This window comes from Alosa sapidissima, chromosome 7, assembly GCF_018492685.1.
Source record: "Alosa sapidissima isolate fAloSap1 chromosome 7, fAloSap1.pri, whole genome shotgun sequence".
Lineage (NCBI taxonomy): Eukaryota > Metazoa > Chordata > Actinopteri > Clupeiformes > Clupeidae > Alosa > Alosa sapidissima.
Window position 1 is genome coordinate 5,362,072 of NC_055963.1, and position 16,988 is coordinate 5,379,059.

At 43.2% G+C, this 16,988-nt stretch overlaps 1 protein-coding gene across 5 annotated transcripts in view; it reads right to left on the reverse strand.

Annotated features, from left to right (window-relative positions):
• The window catches only part of spats2 (spermatogenesis associated serine rich 2), a 28,276-nt gene extending 11,961 nt beyond the window's left edge, over positions 1-16,315 (reverse strand). The window contains exons 1-9 of one of the 5 annotated variants that reach the window (XM_042098893.1): positions 16,196-16,315; positions 10,354-10,438; positions 5,609-5,688; positions 5,134-5,242; positions 4,533-4,582; positions 3,148-3,388; positions 2,294-2,437; positions 1,024-1,159; positions 771-829 (exon numbers count right to left, since the gene is read on the reverse strand). In XM_042098893.1, coding sequence (XP_041954827.1) covers positions 771-829; positions 1,024-1,159; positions 2,294-2,437; positions 3,148-3,388; positions 4,533-4,582; positions 5,134-5,242; positions 5,609-5,688; positions 10,354-10,378 — 844 coding nt within the window. In that variant the 5' untranslated portion in view covers positions 10,379-10,438; positions 16,196-16,315. The other 4 variants (XM_042098896.1, XM_042098894.1, XM_042098897.1 and 1 more) reach the window with 4 other exon arrangements.
• Positions 16,316-16,988: the final 673 nt, after the last annotated feature.

Genomic DNA, 16,988 nt, shown 5'->3' on the forward strand with positions numbered 1-16,988 from the left:
AATGTAAATCACTTAAGGCATTAATTAAGATCAATTTCCTAAAGATGATTTTATATTCCTCTTTTCAGTCAACTTTAGCATGGGTGCCAACACTTTTGGCCATCACTGTATGCTCATGCTATTCAGTGATTATTGTATCAATAGCATTATCACTACTACCTTGTTATGGCTTCACCATAAAGCCATCCCTTCAAACCTAAGTCGTCAGCTTGATTTGGAGGTCTGTATTCCTGAAGCCTGTACACTGTGCGACTGAGCCGAAGTGGCAACTTTGAGCCTCAGGAGTTTCCAAGAGACTCCAGTCAAGCAAGTGAACGCAGAAAAAGCTTAGATTCAGAGTCCCCGTTTTAGATCAACTATGCAGACCAGTGACTAGACAACACAAACTAAACTTGGGACAAGTTTATCACTGAGGCTAGTGTTTCAGACCAAACCTGAGTCATGTCAGCCTTGAAACTGTGTCGCAAGTGGCTTTCATATAGAGTAAGTATCATAAGCATACACAGTAAATACATTGATAATAGAAGGAAAGTAGTGTCCCTCTTCCAACAGGCAGATGCTACCATTTACTTATTTGGTAAGTGCTTGTTTTTGTCTTTTTAGAAGAAAGCAGGAATTTTTGGAATTCCTTGGTCTCGATGTTGCTCTACTGTGTTCTCAAACACACACAGAACTACATGCACTCAAACAGGACAAAGGTCTCATTCAAGGATGGGACAAATTTGATACTCTTCCACCCTTAAGACAGACACACAGGTATTCATACTCACTGGCTTCAGCTTTCACTTTATCCATCTCACCCAACAGTGCCACCTCTCTGTCCATTAGACTAGAGAGAGAGAGAGCGAGAGAGAGAGAGCGAGAGAGCGAGAGAGAGAGAGAGAGAGAAAGAAAGAAAGTTACTCAACACGTATCAGGGAACAGAGACCACATCCTGACTGCCGGTGTGGTGTAAACATGATCCATTTCCCACATTTTGAGAGCCCTGCAGGAAGAAAGGTGGGAGAAGGGGAGCGCGAGTACCAGCTCTGAAGCTCCGCAAACGTCTGCTTCATGCGCTTGATGGAGGTGTCCATCTCATCCTTCACCAGTACGCGGTAGCGCGTCAGAGACGCCGTGCACCTCTGCAGGTCCTTCACTGAGCGGTCGATATTGGAAGCTGAGACAAACAAACAAAAAATGTGTGAAAAAGTGTACATTTCGGAGACTAGAGTAGATATATACACACACAACGTGAAACACATCTCAGAGACTACAGACAAGGTGAAACACATCTCAGAGACTGGAGTAGATATAGACACGGTGAAACACATCCCAAGAGACTGTTGAAGATATACGGACAAGGTGAAACACATCCCAAGAGACTGGAGAAGATATACGGACAAGGTGAAACACATGGAGAAGATATACGGACAAGGTGAAACACATCCCAAGAGACTGTTGAAGATATACGGACAAGGTGAAACACATCCCAAGAGACTGGAGAAGATATACGGACAAGGTGAAACACATGGAGAAGATATACGGACAAGGTGAAACACATCCCAAGAGACTGTTGAAGATATACGGACAAGGTGAAACACATCCCAAGAGACTGGAGAAGATATACGGACAAGGTGAAACACATCCCAAGAGACTGGAGAAGGCTACACACTTCTGCACAATGTATGAGGTTAGCAAAGCTTAGACCGAGTGCATCCCTTCAGTGACCTAACTCCATCTGCTCTTTATTTCTCTTCAGAAGCTCACGCTATACTGCAAGCCGTTAGGCCCTGACACACACACACACTTTCTCTTTAAGGAGGGTGCAAACATCACACACGTGGAGGACTTTATTAATGACATGTTGGCAGCGGATTGTAAAATGGCTGCGTTGGCCTTGCTCCAGGGGACACTTTGCAGAGCGCACCCTTATCCTTCCTGTTGGCTGGGTGCTGGACGCCGTGCTGGGATCTGACACAGCACTTTTATTTATTCATACCATGACCCGGGCTTCCTCCTCACGTGGCTGCAGGCCTGTCGTGTCACTCCTGCCCTGCCTCAAGCACTGGGAAGAGGAAGTACTCATTCTCAGAAGAGGGTTGGTTGCGCGGTTGCTGGAAGTCATAGCAATTTAACAGGCTCATTTTGAGCAGTGTGAAATGTCAAAAGATATTTTCGTGCTTTGCCATCCTGGCCCATTGGTCGCCCACAAGTATGCGATGACCGACTCTGTTAGTTCTTCTCATCTAATGCTGTTATAATACTGAGGTGGGTGAGGGATTGTAGAAGCCTAGATTTAGGAAAATCTCACCAATTTTTTTGGCACCAGATGCACCTGTGTGGTCATTTGGGTGAGAGGAGCTGGAGCTGGAACCAGGTCTGGGACGCGACTTGTTGCTACGGGAACCATGTTGATGGAGTCCAGGGCTTAAAGAATGTTGCTCTGCTTCAGGTGCTAAATTCAGATAGAGACACACACATTACCTTCTGTACAAAGTAGAAATGTCTCACATGGAGAGAAGTTCACATGAGATACGTATACAACCAAATTGACGCCACATTTAGAAAATGGTTATAGAATGTGGCAAGTGAAACAGAGAGTGGTTAGTGGTGTAATCCAACACACACACACACACACACTTGTTTTTGACACAGGAGGGAGGAGCAGTCAGGCAGAAGGGAGTGTAACTTTACATATCTCTACTTTCAATTCCATCTTTTGACTGCTTGTGGCAGAACACTGTATGTTTGAGCACTGGGGGAAATGCAATACGCTCTTACTGCTTAAGTATCCATTACTACACTGGTGGCTTTGGGCTGCGGTTGCAAGCAGAGCTTAACCAAACTACTAATTAGTGGACACTGACCTAACAGACACAACACATAAAGAATGAAAGTGGAGGGACATGATCAAATGAGCACATGCCTTGTGCTATACGCGAGTGGAAAAGATAATTGTCAGCTTTGTGTGTTAATAAAGTCACATGTATGGCTCCACAGATATCCTGTTAAGATCCCCCACTTCCTACTGATCAGGTAAGTATTGACTGTAATGCCAATCAGGTCTGGGTTGGAAGCCATCAATAAGAAGCAGCATGCTTGGTTGGCATGAGAGTGTGGTTGTATGAGAGAGTGGTTGTGACAGAAGCCTCTGAGCGCCGTTACCTGTGAGGTCGGGCAGGTCTGGCGTGGCGGGCTCGGAATCCAGCTCGGCGTCCAGTGACACAGAGTCTAGCTGCTCGCTCAGGGAGTCCAGAGACTCACCCTCAGCGGCCAGCGAACCGTTGGCATGGAAACCGTTGTGCGCGTCGGGCACCTCGGGAAGCAGGGTGGACTCAGATGGGGTGGGCTCAGGCTCGGGGTCTGCCTCCTTGACCTGGGGTTTAGGCTTCTTCTTTTTTTTGGGCTGGAGGGAGGAGAGGAGGAGAGGAAAGATGAGGTGAAGGACCAAGCAGAGGAGGACAAATGAACATCACCACCAGCACTGACGCTAAAGTCATTTCCAATGCTGAGAATTGCCAAAAGGGCCATTAAAAATCATTTCTCCAATTTGGTACAATTTTGCCTTCAGATGAACCATTGCAGTCAGTCCAACTGTCTGCTCCAGAGAGCCTGGTGCCAGGATGAGGAGTAAGAAGGCAGCTGAACAAGTCTCAACTCAAAGTATGTCATGTATGGACCCTTTCAAGAGAGTTCCATTATCAGCATCATAGTGGGCCCCACAAGGCTTCCGTTTTAACATTCCATATGTTATCTTAATGCAGAGGAAGTAGATTGGGGCCCAAATAGAACGTTCAAGCATTGTTTTTGTTTTTATTGTTGAAAGGGTCAAATGGTGAAAGGGTTGGTGAAGGGGCCCACAGGGTCCCTGGCTGGGGAACATGTTGAGGCATGCCATAGCTCGAGGGCCTGGATCATTCCACAAAGAGACTTCAAGCCCTGAGGCAGATTTTTGTGATATTGAGGAAATTACAGCTTACTACTAGAACCCTGGAACACTATTTGTGTTTCAGGTTTCACATTTAGAATAATAATGCCAACCTGCACCACCCCATGATCTACTGATGACACTGCAGGATTTACAGTAGAATCAGCACAACTAAAAAAACACTCTGGTTTAAAACTCTCATACAACCATTACTATTGTAAGTGGAGTGGAGAGAGAGAGAGAGAGAGAGAGAGAGAGAGAGAGAGAGAGAGAGAGAGAGAGAGAGAGAGAGAGAGAGAGAGAGAGAGAGAGAGAGAAAGTGTGTGTATGTATGTGTTAGGGCTGCAACAATTAATCGATTCGTTGTCAACTATTAAATTGCCAACTATTTTGGTAATCGGTAAAAATTCTGATGGCAGCTTCTTAAACTTGAATATGTTCAGCTTTACTAACTTAGGAGTAACAATAGGACTAAGATTATTTGAGGCCATAATTTTAGGCTTTGGTAAACAATGATCAACATTTGTGTGTGCACAAAAATCTGTGGAATGCAGCACTTCAGACAACAATTTTGATCAGGAATGTGACACCCAGAGGAAGTGTCAATCATCTTGGAGCATACCTTTTTTTTCCCAGTGACATTCCATTCCTTCAGGATCTCCACAGCACTTCCTGCCAGAGTTCAAAAGCAGTCGGTCAGTCAGAGAGGGCAAACACAGGCCACTTGCTTGCATGCATGCACGTACACACACACAAACTCACTCACTAAGCATACAAGCCCCACTTCATTGGGCAACATCTGTGAAGAGGCCCATCCAGAGTGCCCTGCAGCTACACTGTGACGTCTGTCTGTACGTGTTGGGTACGTGTGCCACCTGGGGGTGTTTACAGCGGCTCAATCAACCATTCTAGTGTGTGTGTGTGTGTCACATTCAACTAGAGACTAGCTGAACAATCTCATGAGTGTAGTAATCTCCCAGTTGTGGTAAGCTGGCAAACATGCAACCATAACAACAGAAATGTACCAGAGCACAAAAGTGCACTTTAGCTTGGCACACACGCGCACACACACACACACGTAGGTCCAAACATGCAGAGGCACATACACCCACACACACCCCTGTGCCTCCAAACTAACCATGCACTCCTCCCCTTGTTCACACATGTGTACGTGTGCTTAAATGAGTGCTTTTCTGGTCTGGCATCCACTTGTACTACCGTACCTTCCACAAACGCGTGCACAGCGCGGTCCACGCAGTTCTCAAAGTGCTGCAGCACCAGGGCAATCTCGTTGTTGCTCTTGTTGGGGACCACCGCACGCACAGCGTTTATCTGCACAGCCCAGACCAAGGAGGGGAGAGAGGAAAAGGGGGCGCGCGAGAGAGAGAGAGAGAGAGAGAGAGCGAGAGAGAGAGAGACAGTCAATCTGGAAAAGATCTTAACCAAAGTCAGCCAAAGCACCCCAACCCACTCTCCCCGCACCTCACCTTCCCTCTGGATGTTTACGATGGTAGTATGAAGCCCAGTTAAACATACTAGTCAAGAAAAAAAAAAAATCTACCAGAATAGCAGACTGCACAGTATAATAACAGCGTGGCTTCATACTTCAGATAGGAAGACATTAAGTTGGCATGCATGAGGACTAAGCATGGATAAATACGCTTAGAAATCTGAAAAGAAAAATTCAAAGTGGCCCACCTTCTCCTTCATCCGATCAAATGTTCCTCCCTGGGACATCACCATTTTGGAATGAGTGTCAAAAACGACACCCGACGTATCTGTAAGTGATAATGACAAAGCAGAAAAGAAAATCTTAAACCCACAAGCTTGGGAAAGAGAGCTTGCTGTCTGAGAGGCACTAAGGTAGAGCGCTGCTCTGAAGCACCAGGAGATTGGGCTGCTTTCTGTGGAGCTGGCAGGAGCCTCAGGAGGACCTCCCCCTAAAATGTAGGTCAAGAGGAACTCATCCAAACTGGAAAGGGGGGGGGGGGGGGGGGGGGGGGTGTCCTACAGCAGAGGCCCATGCACTGCTCATTTTTTTCCCCCCTTCGTTTTCCTTCTCTTCTTGCTGTGGTATGCCACATATGTCAGCTGGGATGGTTGGCCTGTCTCTCTCTCGCTCTCTCTCTGTGACAAGGGATGCCAACTACTTTTGAAAAGAAAGAGTTGAAGATGACCAGAAACATCGGTTGGTTGTTCTTTATTTAACAAAACTCCATAACGTTGTTTTATGTACACCCGTAAATAAATTAAATTTCTGGGGGAGGAAATCTGTAGCCTAACTTTGCCGAGTTTATTCAACAATGTCTTCAACTGCAGAAGTCAGCCTATCTGTGACACCAGCATGTTCGATATCCATCTTGTTAATAAGCTGTCATTATAAGATGTCACATGATGATCACATTGCTACCTACAAAACAATTCTCCTGAAATATATTCAAATTAATCTTTCCTTTACACGATTTAGACAAATCAACATGCCAAACTCAGAGAAGTTTACCATAGGCTACATCAGGGCATTAGAAGTTTACCATAGGCTAAATCGGGGCATTAGAAGTCTTCTACTGGAAGCCAAATGCCCCATTTTTAGGCATCACGCTGGTGTTTGCAAATAAGAGTACTAGTAAACGGCCTATAGTACTACATACTAATAATCTCTTTAATTATTAATTTTATGGAGGGGTGAAATATATGCGTTATTTTTTTTATCATATCTGAACTCCTCATCAGAGTTTTGCGAGTGTGACCTCTTTGCATTCGGCCCATCATCATTCATATTCCGATCACCTTTCATATAATGGAGATAGCGTTTTGAAACCAAACTCTTCAAATATTTGATCTTAATTTGATGTCAAAGTTCATTCGACTGATGCTTTTACTTAGTTAGCAGAGTTACAAACTTCCCTTTTCTCATTGACAAAGTATGACCACTATATGACTTGTTCATCAGATTTTTATGAAACTCTCTCATATTGACAATTACACTCCATGCTAAAAGGCCCTTTGTTCTCAACAACCATTACAAAGTTTATTGCCCATCTCATTATTCCAGGTAGTCCCTCTGTCTATTTGAAATGCAAATACAGTCATCCTCGACACACATGCTTGTGTAAACATACTTATACATGTGCAAACACATGCACATGCCAAAATAGAAGGATGGGGCGGGGAGCAAACATGTTTGTCTACTTCTCCACGCACGCTGCTTTTCCATGGCCTAGTAAAGTCCCAGGGCAGTGACTCAGGAGCCCTGGGACCTGCGGCTGTGCTGGCACAGATATAAACACTCACACCCTGGAGGACAACAGAGGCGCCACAAGAAGAAACAGCTCAACGTGGCCAGCACACAGCCGGGAGCTCACAAGCTGACGCCCTGGCTCTGGGCTTGGTAAGACGACAAAGATGGGTACATCTAGAACGCCCAAAATAATGTGAAGCGTCGGACTAACTCCACAACTAAGCCAGCTCAAATTATTTGGTTTGCAAAACCTGGCCACACAGATTCCAGCTCAACAACACACATCTACTGGTTCCCTGAGAGGGATGAATTATTCAGACAGAGGTGATTGTTCACTGTTAGGCCACTAATAGGCCAAAAGCACAAGCTCATCTTTGAGCTGAAATAAAAATCGTTAAGGCCTTACAAATGTGTCACCTGTTTCACAAACCAAACAGTGGTTCAGATCAGCTGCTATTCCTTGGTCTATGTCAAAGATCTTCAGTCATTCCATATATTTAAAACGTCAAAACACGTAAACATGACACCATACAGTGTTACAAAGTTAACATTGTTTGTTCTTTTCCATATAGTTGAACAAATTATGAATTCCAAGTAGTTGATTCAAACATTAGTCATCACCTTTCTCAAATACTGCCCTGAAGCTACTTGGGTGATTTCTATCAAAGGAACTAAGCTAGAGCAGTTAATAGGAGAAGGAATCTTGCCAGTCAGCAATCCCCAACAGCAAAAAGAGTTACAGAAATAGCCCAACAGGTTACACAAGCATCTCAGAACTGACGTCACAACACGTCATACAAATAAAATTAGGTGATACGGCTAGGTGACACTGGCTCTGTGCAAATTGAGCCAGACACTCTTGAACTCTGGATCAAGTTCACCAAGACAGGCAAGAGTGATAAGGAAGTTGCGCAGCCTAGCAACTCACTGATTCCATAAAGCAATACAAACATTCTAGCACATACAGCTGTTCTGTACTGGGTCAAATGCCATCAAGAGAGAGAGTGTGTACACAGTAGGCCTACACAATTATTTGACCATTTTCAGGTTTACAATTAATACATAATAATTTTCAAAATACACTGTTAAGACACATATTCCTAAAAAGTTACCAAAATATCTATAAAAGTATAAAAGTTACCAAAATTATCCATAACCAGTCTCTCACACTATTCAAAGCTCAAAACAAACATGATGCTTTGTTCGTCACCTGCTCGTCACCACACCTGTGCTCTGGGAAATTTTTAGAAACTGAATCCAATCTGTTCTTCTTCAACTATTTCATTAAATTGTAGGCTATTATTTGTTCACTCCTTTCCCAATGTTCTCACATTTGATGATTATCAAAGAAAATGGGGTTCAACTCTTACTTCAATTTAGCCTGGATCTTTGAGCTTAACAAATGTAACTGAATTAAGCACTTAACTGTCTGAGCAGTCTGAGATAAAGCTAACCTTGACCCTCATTTAGACTTTAGACCAAGGCTAAACGCTCATAGTGTGCAAGTGCCTTAGGCTTGTGTTACGAACACAACTTATGTGGCGGCATCAGACTAGACACAACAATGCAGACTTTCCTTAACAAAACAGCACAACAGTAGGCAAAGCGGCCACAGGGCCAGGTGTTTGAACCTTTAGCTCGCATCCACACCCTCCCAGCCCATATGATGGCATCTATGCAAACTGCACCAATCCCAACTCCCTTTTAGCACAAGCCTCATTAGTCGGGCAGGCTGCTATGTCTACAGCCAGAGCAAAATACCAACACACCCAAAATTACACGCTGTGCGATTAACAGTCAAAGACAATCAGGGAAACAAAGGGGCATCTATGGTTGACAAAGAGGAGATAGCTATGGGAACAAATAATCATGGAAAATTGTTGTTGACTTGTGGTTAGATAGGGGATAAATAAAATCATTTAGTCAAGGTAGCCTGAGATTACAGATGGCAAACAAACGAGATTGCATAGACTATAACACAATACTGATAGATGATAAAAAAGCACATCTTCTCCTTCATCAGCTTGTATGTTTCATGCCTAGTATGCTTCTCATAATGCCAGTTCAATTTTGAGGCAGATGCTGTGCACTGTACCTCACATAGATTTGTTTGAACAAAGCATACAGTAGCCTACAGCCGGCACTAAGATGTACTAGATGGACAATGGGATTCTTGGCTACTGCAACGTTAAAACATTAATACTTGCTTCACAAACATTACATACATGTCAATGTATTAGGTTAACACTTTTACCTCCTTAAAAAAATTCAAACGAGTTCACTACTTTCACATTAAGTCCTAAGTACTGTCTGGATAATTCTACTACCAACACACTACTTAGAATTCTTTACTAGTGCGGATGCAGTACTGTCGGTCATACTGCCCAGTCGGGGTTTAAGAGCAAATCATTTTATAAAAAAAGGCCCATTTGATCTTGGAGGAGCACGTTTGTGGCGGAGTGTGTCCATGGGTGTGTGTGACTGCAGACGTGGCCATGCAGGCTCAAGAGCGGAGTTTGGGATGGAGGAACGCCAGAGCGGCCTCTCTCCTCTCCCTGGGGCCACATGTGTTTCAAGCAAACACTTTCATACTAAAGAAGGCAATAAATACAGGATTATGTCCATAAAGTTATGCAGCATGCGCAACTCAACCAGCTATCCATTTCCGTCTAAATGTGTGTGTGTGTGTGTGTGTGTGTGTGTGTGTAGCTCAGAATTTAACAACCTTGTGGTGATTCAGGCAAAGGTGGAACTTTAGGTACTAATGACACACCTCACTGGTATCCCATTCTTTCTCCCGCAAAGAACAAAAGGCTTTTAGACACAGATTTTTTTTATTAGTCGAACGCCCCTAATTCAAACCTTACTAATACTTCACTAGATATAAAATGTGGTTGCTAAGGTACACTGACAGTCATTCCACCTGTATTATCACTCCAATGACTGAGGGAGACCACAATAATGCAAGTGGCGGCCAATGATATGGCTGGTGTGGCCTGACGTGAGGTTTGGCAGCACTGATCATTGACCAGACTGGATAACTTGTGGTGAGTGAGGTAAGATGGTTTACAGTGGGCATAACTCGGGGGATTTGCCTGACAGCAGTTAGGTACGTGTGCCGTGATGGATGGGATGTGTATGAGAGAAGTGAGTGGGGCCAGGAGTGAACAAGAGAAGATGGTGTGTGTGTGTGTGTAGGGCTTACCTTTAGGGATGTTTTTCCGGGCCATGCTGTAGTCCACTTGTTGCTTGTCCTAGGTGAAGACTCAGCTCTTACCTTTGTTCAGAAACTAGAGTGGGTGACAGGTAGAGAAACAGGGAAAGAGAGGGTGAGATAAAGAGAGGGTGAGAGAAAGAGAGGGTGAGAGAAAGAGAAAAAAAAGATCAGCCAAATCTCAGCATGCCAGGTCCCTCAGCCTAGTGGATAAACGCTGTTCTTAAGCAGTTTCTGCTGTCTCTATAAGCTGTCTGCTCCTGCTGGAGGAGGCCAGCAGCGGCTCAGATGACAGCCTGGGGAGGCGCAGGAGCCAGGTCAGCCGAGGACAAACCAAGTGGAGGAAAGCCCAGCATCCACATGTGCACATAAACGCTCTCCCCTCCTCTCACAACTCAGCCATTCTCTCCCCTCCTCTCACAACTCAGCCATTCTCATACTGCCGTTTGAAAGGCTTGGCTTGATGGAAGTCACAAAGTGGGCCGTGAAGTGAAGTCCAAAGTGCCTAGCAATGCATTGGTCTTCACAATTACTACAACCCTCAAAAACAAATGGTTGGACAACATCCATGACCTCCATGTAATGGCCTCTCCAGATGTAGGCCTACACCGCACAGAAAAACTTAGTCACATTGGTTGAGAGTATTCTAGTCCCATTCCCTCTTCAAACCTAACAGTTTGGTGGTGGGGGCAATATGTTCTGAAGAGTTTTCTGTTCAGTACTGCACATCCCTTATGCTTATGAAGCCCATTTCCTCTGCTCATAAACTCATCTGATGAAAAACACATTTGGATGAATGAAGATCTGTCTGGCATGCAGTTGCAGAATCTGCATTCAATATTGGGCTTGGCGGCGGCGACGGCCTGGCCAGGGCTGGACCGCGGATCACGGCTCACAGGAGCCATTCCTGCTGATGCAGCTCCACTCCTGTACTTCACTGCCCGTTTTTCTCCAGTTGGAAAAAGGCAACCTGATATACGGACAACCACTCTCAGCTCATGACGCACTAATGCCACCTTTGCAACTGCAGAAGTGGCTGAACAACAATGGCACAGTCACAGATGAGGACAGCCACACGTAAAATGAACATACCCTAATCAAATCTGCAGTTCTAGTGATCACCACACTGCCAATCTCAGACACTTCATTCCAGTCAGTTCTCTCCTTAGCCTGCAGTTTGTTGTGGAAAGTACAACATACCCAAGTCCTTTCTGCTCTATTGTGCTGGCTGTCAGCAGGACAAACTACGTCAAACCCCACACAGTTTCTTAACAGCTGACGCACAGATCCTTCAGGGCTTAGAAATACGTTCCAGCTGTTTGCCAAAGAGGAGGGAGAACCTCCAACCCTGTGCTCTTGTCAAGCAGGCTGGGCGTTGTTCAAGTCAATCTCAACAATGCTTGAATACGCCCCGTGGGCTCCAGTGCATTCATATAGGTATGATATTGGTAGAAATCTCATCTTGAGCCATTCTTAAAATAGGACACATCTAGGGCCTATCTTTGTCACAGCACATGTCAGAGCCATTGTAGTGAAATCATAGAAAGGGAATTAAGCATGGGGCCAACATATGAATGTATGATTTTATGGGGTGATCCAGCTATGGCCAACAGTAGTGATCGGTGAGGCGGTAAATCTTTGAAAGTCCTGTTGAATTCATAAATTCCACAGAGGAAGGCAGAGCGAGGACTATTGCTCAGTAGATAGTGATCTGCCTGGACAATATGTAGTTTTAAGCTGTTCACCGAATTCAAACTCGCACTGAGCTGCCAACCAATTTTACCTCAGAATATAGTTCTAATTCATTCATTCGAACTCACACAACAGGGGAATTCTACACAAACAGGTGGTGTTTCAAGATATCTTGCAAGCGGACTAAATGCCTGACGGACTGCATGAAGGAATGGATGGAAATAAGCAGGCAAACATTACTTGAACATTCGGGTTTTAACTGTACATACTGGGTTTTAACTGTACATTCGGGTTTAAACTTGACATACGTGTCATACAAATAAAACAATGAAACACGTAAGGGATAATGTATAGAACGCCGGTCATTATGGGAAAATAAGTCCCGACAGGGCGAACCAGACCCCGACGCGCAGATACAAATAGTTCGCAACACACGCTGAACTTGAATCAAACATTCTTTAGAACACAGCTGATCAACCATCTGCTTTCACTTTTGAATGAAGTTCCAATGCAAGAAGTGACCGGAATACTTGCGGAGTGATATGATCAGCAGCACAAAACTCTGGGCTAACATCAGGTGTTTTTGGTGCACAGTGTGAGGTATGATTTCCTGCTGTATGAAGGTACTCCATGGAGAGCAGAAAGTGTTTCCTGTTTTTATAGTATTTTATTTATTTATTTATGTATTTATTTGCCTGTATACACACTGCACTGCTTATCTGCATGTACTGTATGCTTTTCTTCACCCATTGGGTGTTCATGTTGTCATGTTGTACTTTTTGTCCTATGTTGTCTATGGATGTCTTGCTGCAAACCAAATCGCCCTTAGGGGACAATAAAAGCTTTAAGTAAGTAAGTAAACCTGTTGCCATTGACAGCAGTAATTATATGTTTGCAGCGGTAATTACATGAATTTATTTTACTGTAGAACGTTGGGAAATCCCATTCAAGTCAATGGAGCGTTCTACTAGCATTGTGAAGAGCCGTATAATAATGTTACATAATGTTCTATACTAATTGTACATCAGTTAGCTACATTGAGCTGTTTAAGCAGTTTTGCTGGAGCTGAACGTTCATGGTCTATCAACATCAATTAAACCATGTTAACCTAGCAACCAACATGATTACCATAGCCACCACCACATGTTCCCCTACAACAGCCTAGCAACCATCTTAATTACCCTCACAACCACCACTATAATATCAACCTAGCAACCACCATAGTAACCAACATTATTACCCTAGCAAACAGCATAGCAACCGCTTTATTCCGCATAGCAACCACCATATGTACCCTAGCAACAACCTAGCAACCATCTTAATTACCCTAGCAACAACCTAGCAACCACCACTACAATGTCAACCTAGCAACCACCATAGCAACTAACTACCCTAGCAATAGTCTAGCAACCATCTTAATTACCCTAGCAACAACCACTACAATGTTAACCTAGCAACCAACATGATTACAACTACATGATTACAACTATGTCTACCTAAGCAAGAGGTATGTCTACCTCTTTGTTTAAGAGGTGTCTAAAGACATTCCTGTTTAACATGCACTTAGTTGGTTAAGTGCTTCTTATGCGTTATGGTTTGTATAATATTGTTTTATTTTCATTAGGCTGTTGATTAATTTGACATTATTGTTTATTATTGATATTCTCCTTAATGTAGCCTTACCATGTCATTGTTTTTATATTATTGATTGAATGGACATTATTGTTTCATTATTGCTTTTCCCCTCATTTTCATTGCTTATTTTATTAGGCTATTGGTGGAATTGATATTGTTGTTTATTATTACTATTCTCCTTATTTTAGTTTGACCAACATTCTAATCTGTATTTGTGCGTCGCTTTGGACAAAGGAGTCTGCCAAATCCAGAACCATAACAAGCAAAACCATTGTAACCATCTTTAATTGATCTGTTTTAACGCTGTATATTTTACATCATATGCATTGCATTTTCATGCAGTGGTCCTTGGAATTGAATTTCTAGTTCATATCCATTGTATTGCTCCCTATTGTACCTCAGTCACAAACTATAGTGATACCCGAAACTTAATAACACTAACGTGTCCAATCATTGGGGCAAATTGTTCTTCAGTTAAACATCTTTATAACCTTTATTTCACTTTCCACTTCCCCACTTTTTATTTCAACGAACGGTCTTTCTAGATAGCTGCCTTAACTTGATGCGAATAGCCCATCTAATGCCAGCTGGCTAACGTAAAGATCAAAGGCCACTCACTCACTGGGTCGGACAAGAGTGCATTCCTAAGATAAATGTACCTGATGACAAACCACTGTAAAGTTATCCAATAAGGTTTTTTTAGTAAGAAACTTGATTGCTAACCAACTGTTATATAAATGGCAAGCGCCGGTAACATTAAAGGTAACGTTACGACTTAGAAGGACTGTGGTTTAACGTTAACGTTAGTATCGGAACTCCCCCTATTACCGTCGGTCCCGTATTTCCACCGTCTTGCGTTTATGTGTCACTTAATATCCATTTCTATACAAACCAAGACAGCGGACTCCTAAAGAAACGCAACCACCCACATGTACCAAAAATGACATTTTACCGTGACTCAAAGAGCTGTAAACAGTGTTGTAAGGCTGCGTGTACACAACCGCTTGGAGCTCCATTGGAATTTTAATTTCATGACGAGAATTCTCGGTCTAACCGTTCATGAGCCATTGAAACGGTGTAAATAGGCGACCCATCAGGCCAGCACTATAACTCCAAGCGTGGTAAACAAAATCGGATATTTCAGGCAGTAAATGCTCCCGTTAAGAACCAAACCAGATTTTGTTCAAATCTACACATCTATGGCTAATGAAAAATGTAAGGTTCATTTAGTAAATTTTATTTTGAAGTGTTAAAAAACATCGTTGTTTTAGAATTTCTGAACAAAAGTGGTGATAATTGGGGGTGTTGATAGCACTATCGCTAACTGGGATAAATTAACGGTAACGTTAACCAAGTTTGCCGACAACAAATGTCAATGGAAAGATTGCATCTAACTTACCCCGATAACTTGCAGCCTTTACCACAGTCATATCTAATGACCATGGGATCCATCTAACGCGAACGTTAACGGGCACGTTACACTAACGTTATCTAATGATAGTTTCATTTCATTTCAAGTGAAAGTTAACGTTGCTACCTGGCATTGGCTTATTCACTAAACGTTAGCGTTAGATGTTTAAAATCACACCTTCATGCACGATCTGGCTAGCTATTTATAACACCAACTTTCTATCTACAGCTAACGTGATCGAATATGAAAACATTTAACGTACTGATAAACACAAACAGGCTAGAAGCTAGGTTGTTACAAAAGAGACGTCTGGTTGGGAATGCTAACGGATAACACTGGATAACGTAGCTGAACAAAAGATCACTAACGTTAAAAATCAGTGTTGCCTATCGCACACAGCCGTAATGATGCCTGCAAAATTGCACATGACGTCAAAGACAACTCGTGAGTTATTCTAGACATTTCGTCTCCAATGCTTATAATAATATGATAGGACTAGTGGTCTAACTTGCATGCTGAAGCTTGGGCTTTATAGCTAGCTAACTTCGCATTATGTATGTGGCAGTATCTTAGCAACGCTCAATAGCTAGCCAGCTAGATAGGTAATGTTAGCTTCGCAAGCTAACAGTGGCGACACCTACTAAGGGTTGACTTAACTTGTTCAATTACATATGGTGGTCTGAAATATTAACGTTAGCTGTATAGTTGGTCACCTTCTTTAAATACACCAATGCAAGTAGAATGCTAATGCATGCAATACAATGGCAGGAAGACAAACTAACACTATGGCTTTACGTAGAGGTACTCTATTACAATATTAGCTTAGTTAACGTTAGCTAAATGCGCACAAATTCTCCCATATATTTCTGATTTGGATAGGTTGACTAGCCAGCATGAACATTAGCTAACGTTATTTCACTAACGTTAGATTCTAGCTGTTGGGTGGCTAGCTGGAAATTCTACTATCTTCATTGCACGTACCGTGCACTTCACTGCCCAACCTGTTCACTATGAGTCACATTTAAGTTAAATTCCAATATCGTTTCTCCTCCTTTTCTTTCGTAAAAACCCAATGTTGATGCATCTGAGGCTCACCTGTGCCTGTAGGGAAGTCCGCTGAATAACGTTACCGTATGAACTGAGCGCTCTGTCCAGCCAGCGTCTCTCAAGCTCTCAACCCGGTTTTAAGTGATATGGCGTCACTTCCGAGCAACATAGCAAACCTGCGATGCGATGCAGTGGCGATGTCAAACGCATGCAAGTGCTGTTGTGCAACACTTGATAATAAAGGCCCTGTTTTGAAACTATTTAATGTAACCTTACATCGGACTAGCTGTTTCACACTTTGTCAGTTATACTTCACTATGTGATGTTCCGATTTATGATGAGTGGAATGACCCAACATTCAACACACTTTCTGTGGCAATTATTACTAGGATTTAGAGACCAATAGCTTCCTTTTTGACACGACTGAGATGAGTTGAGGTTTCTGGATGGGTTTGTATCACATCATGTGGTCCATGGCTAAAAATTATGATAGGATTTGAGATAGTATGGCCTAGGCCCTAGGCTATCAGATACACAGGCAAAGGAAGAAGATTAATAGTGATGGGGACGAGACCGCCTATGCCGAGTCCGAGTCAAGACCGAGTCTTTGAAGGGTCGAGACCGAGTCGAGACCGAGTCCGTTGGTTTTCAAATACAGTCGAGTCCGAGTCAAGACCGAGTCTTTGAGGAAGCAAGTCCGAGTCGAGACCGAGTCCTTTAGGAGTCGAGACCGAGTCGAGACCAAGACCATAAAAACATGTCAGTTTTCATATGATTTAATATCATCCCAATTAATAATCAACAGTTAGGCCCAGGCTTGGAATTTCACCATTTTAGGGGC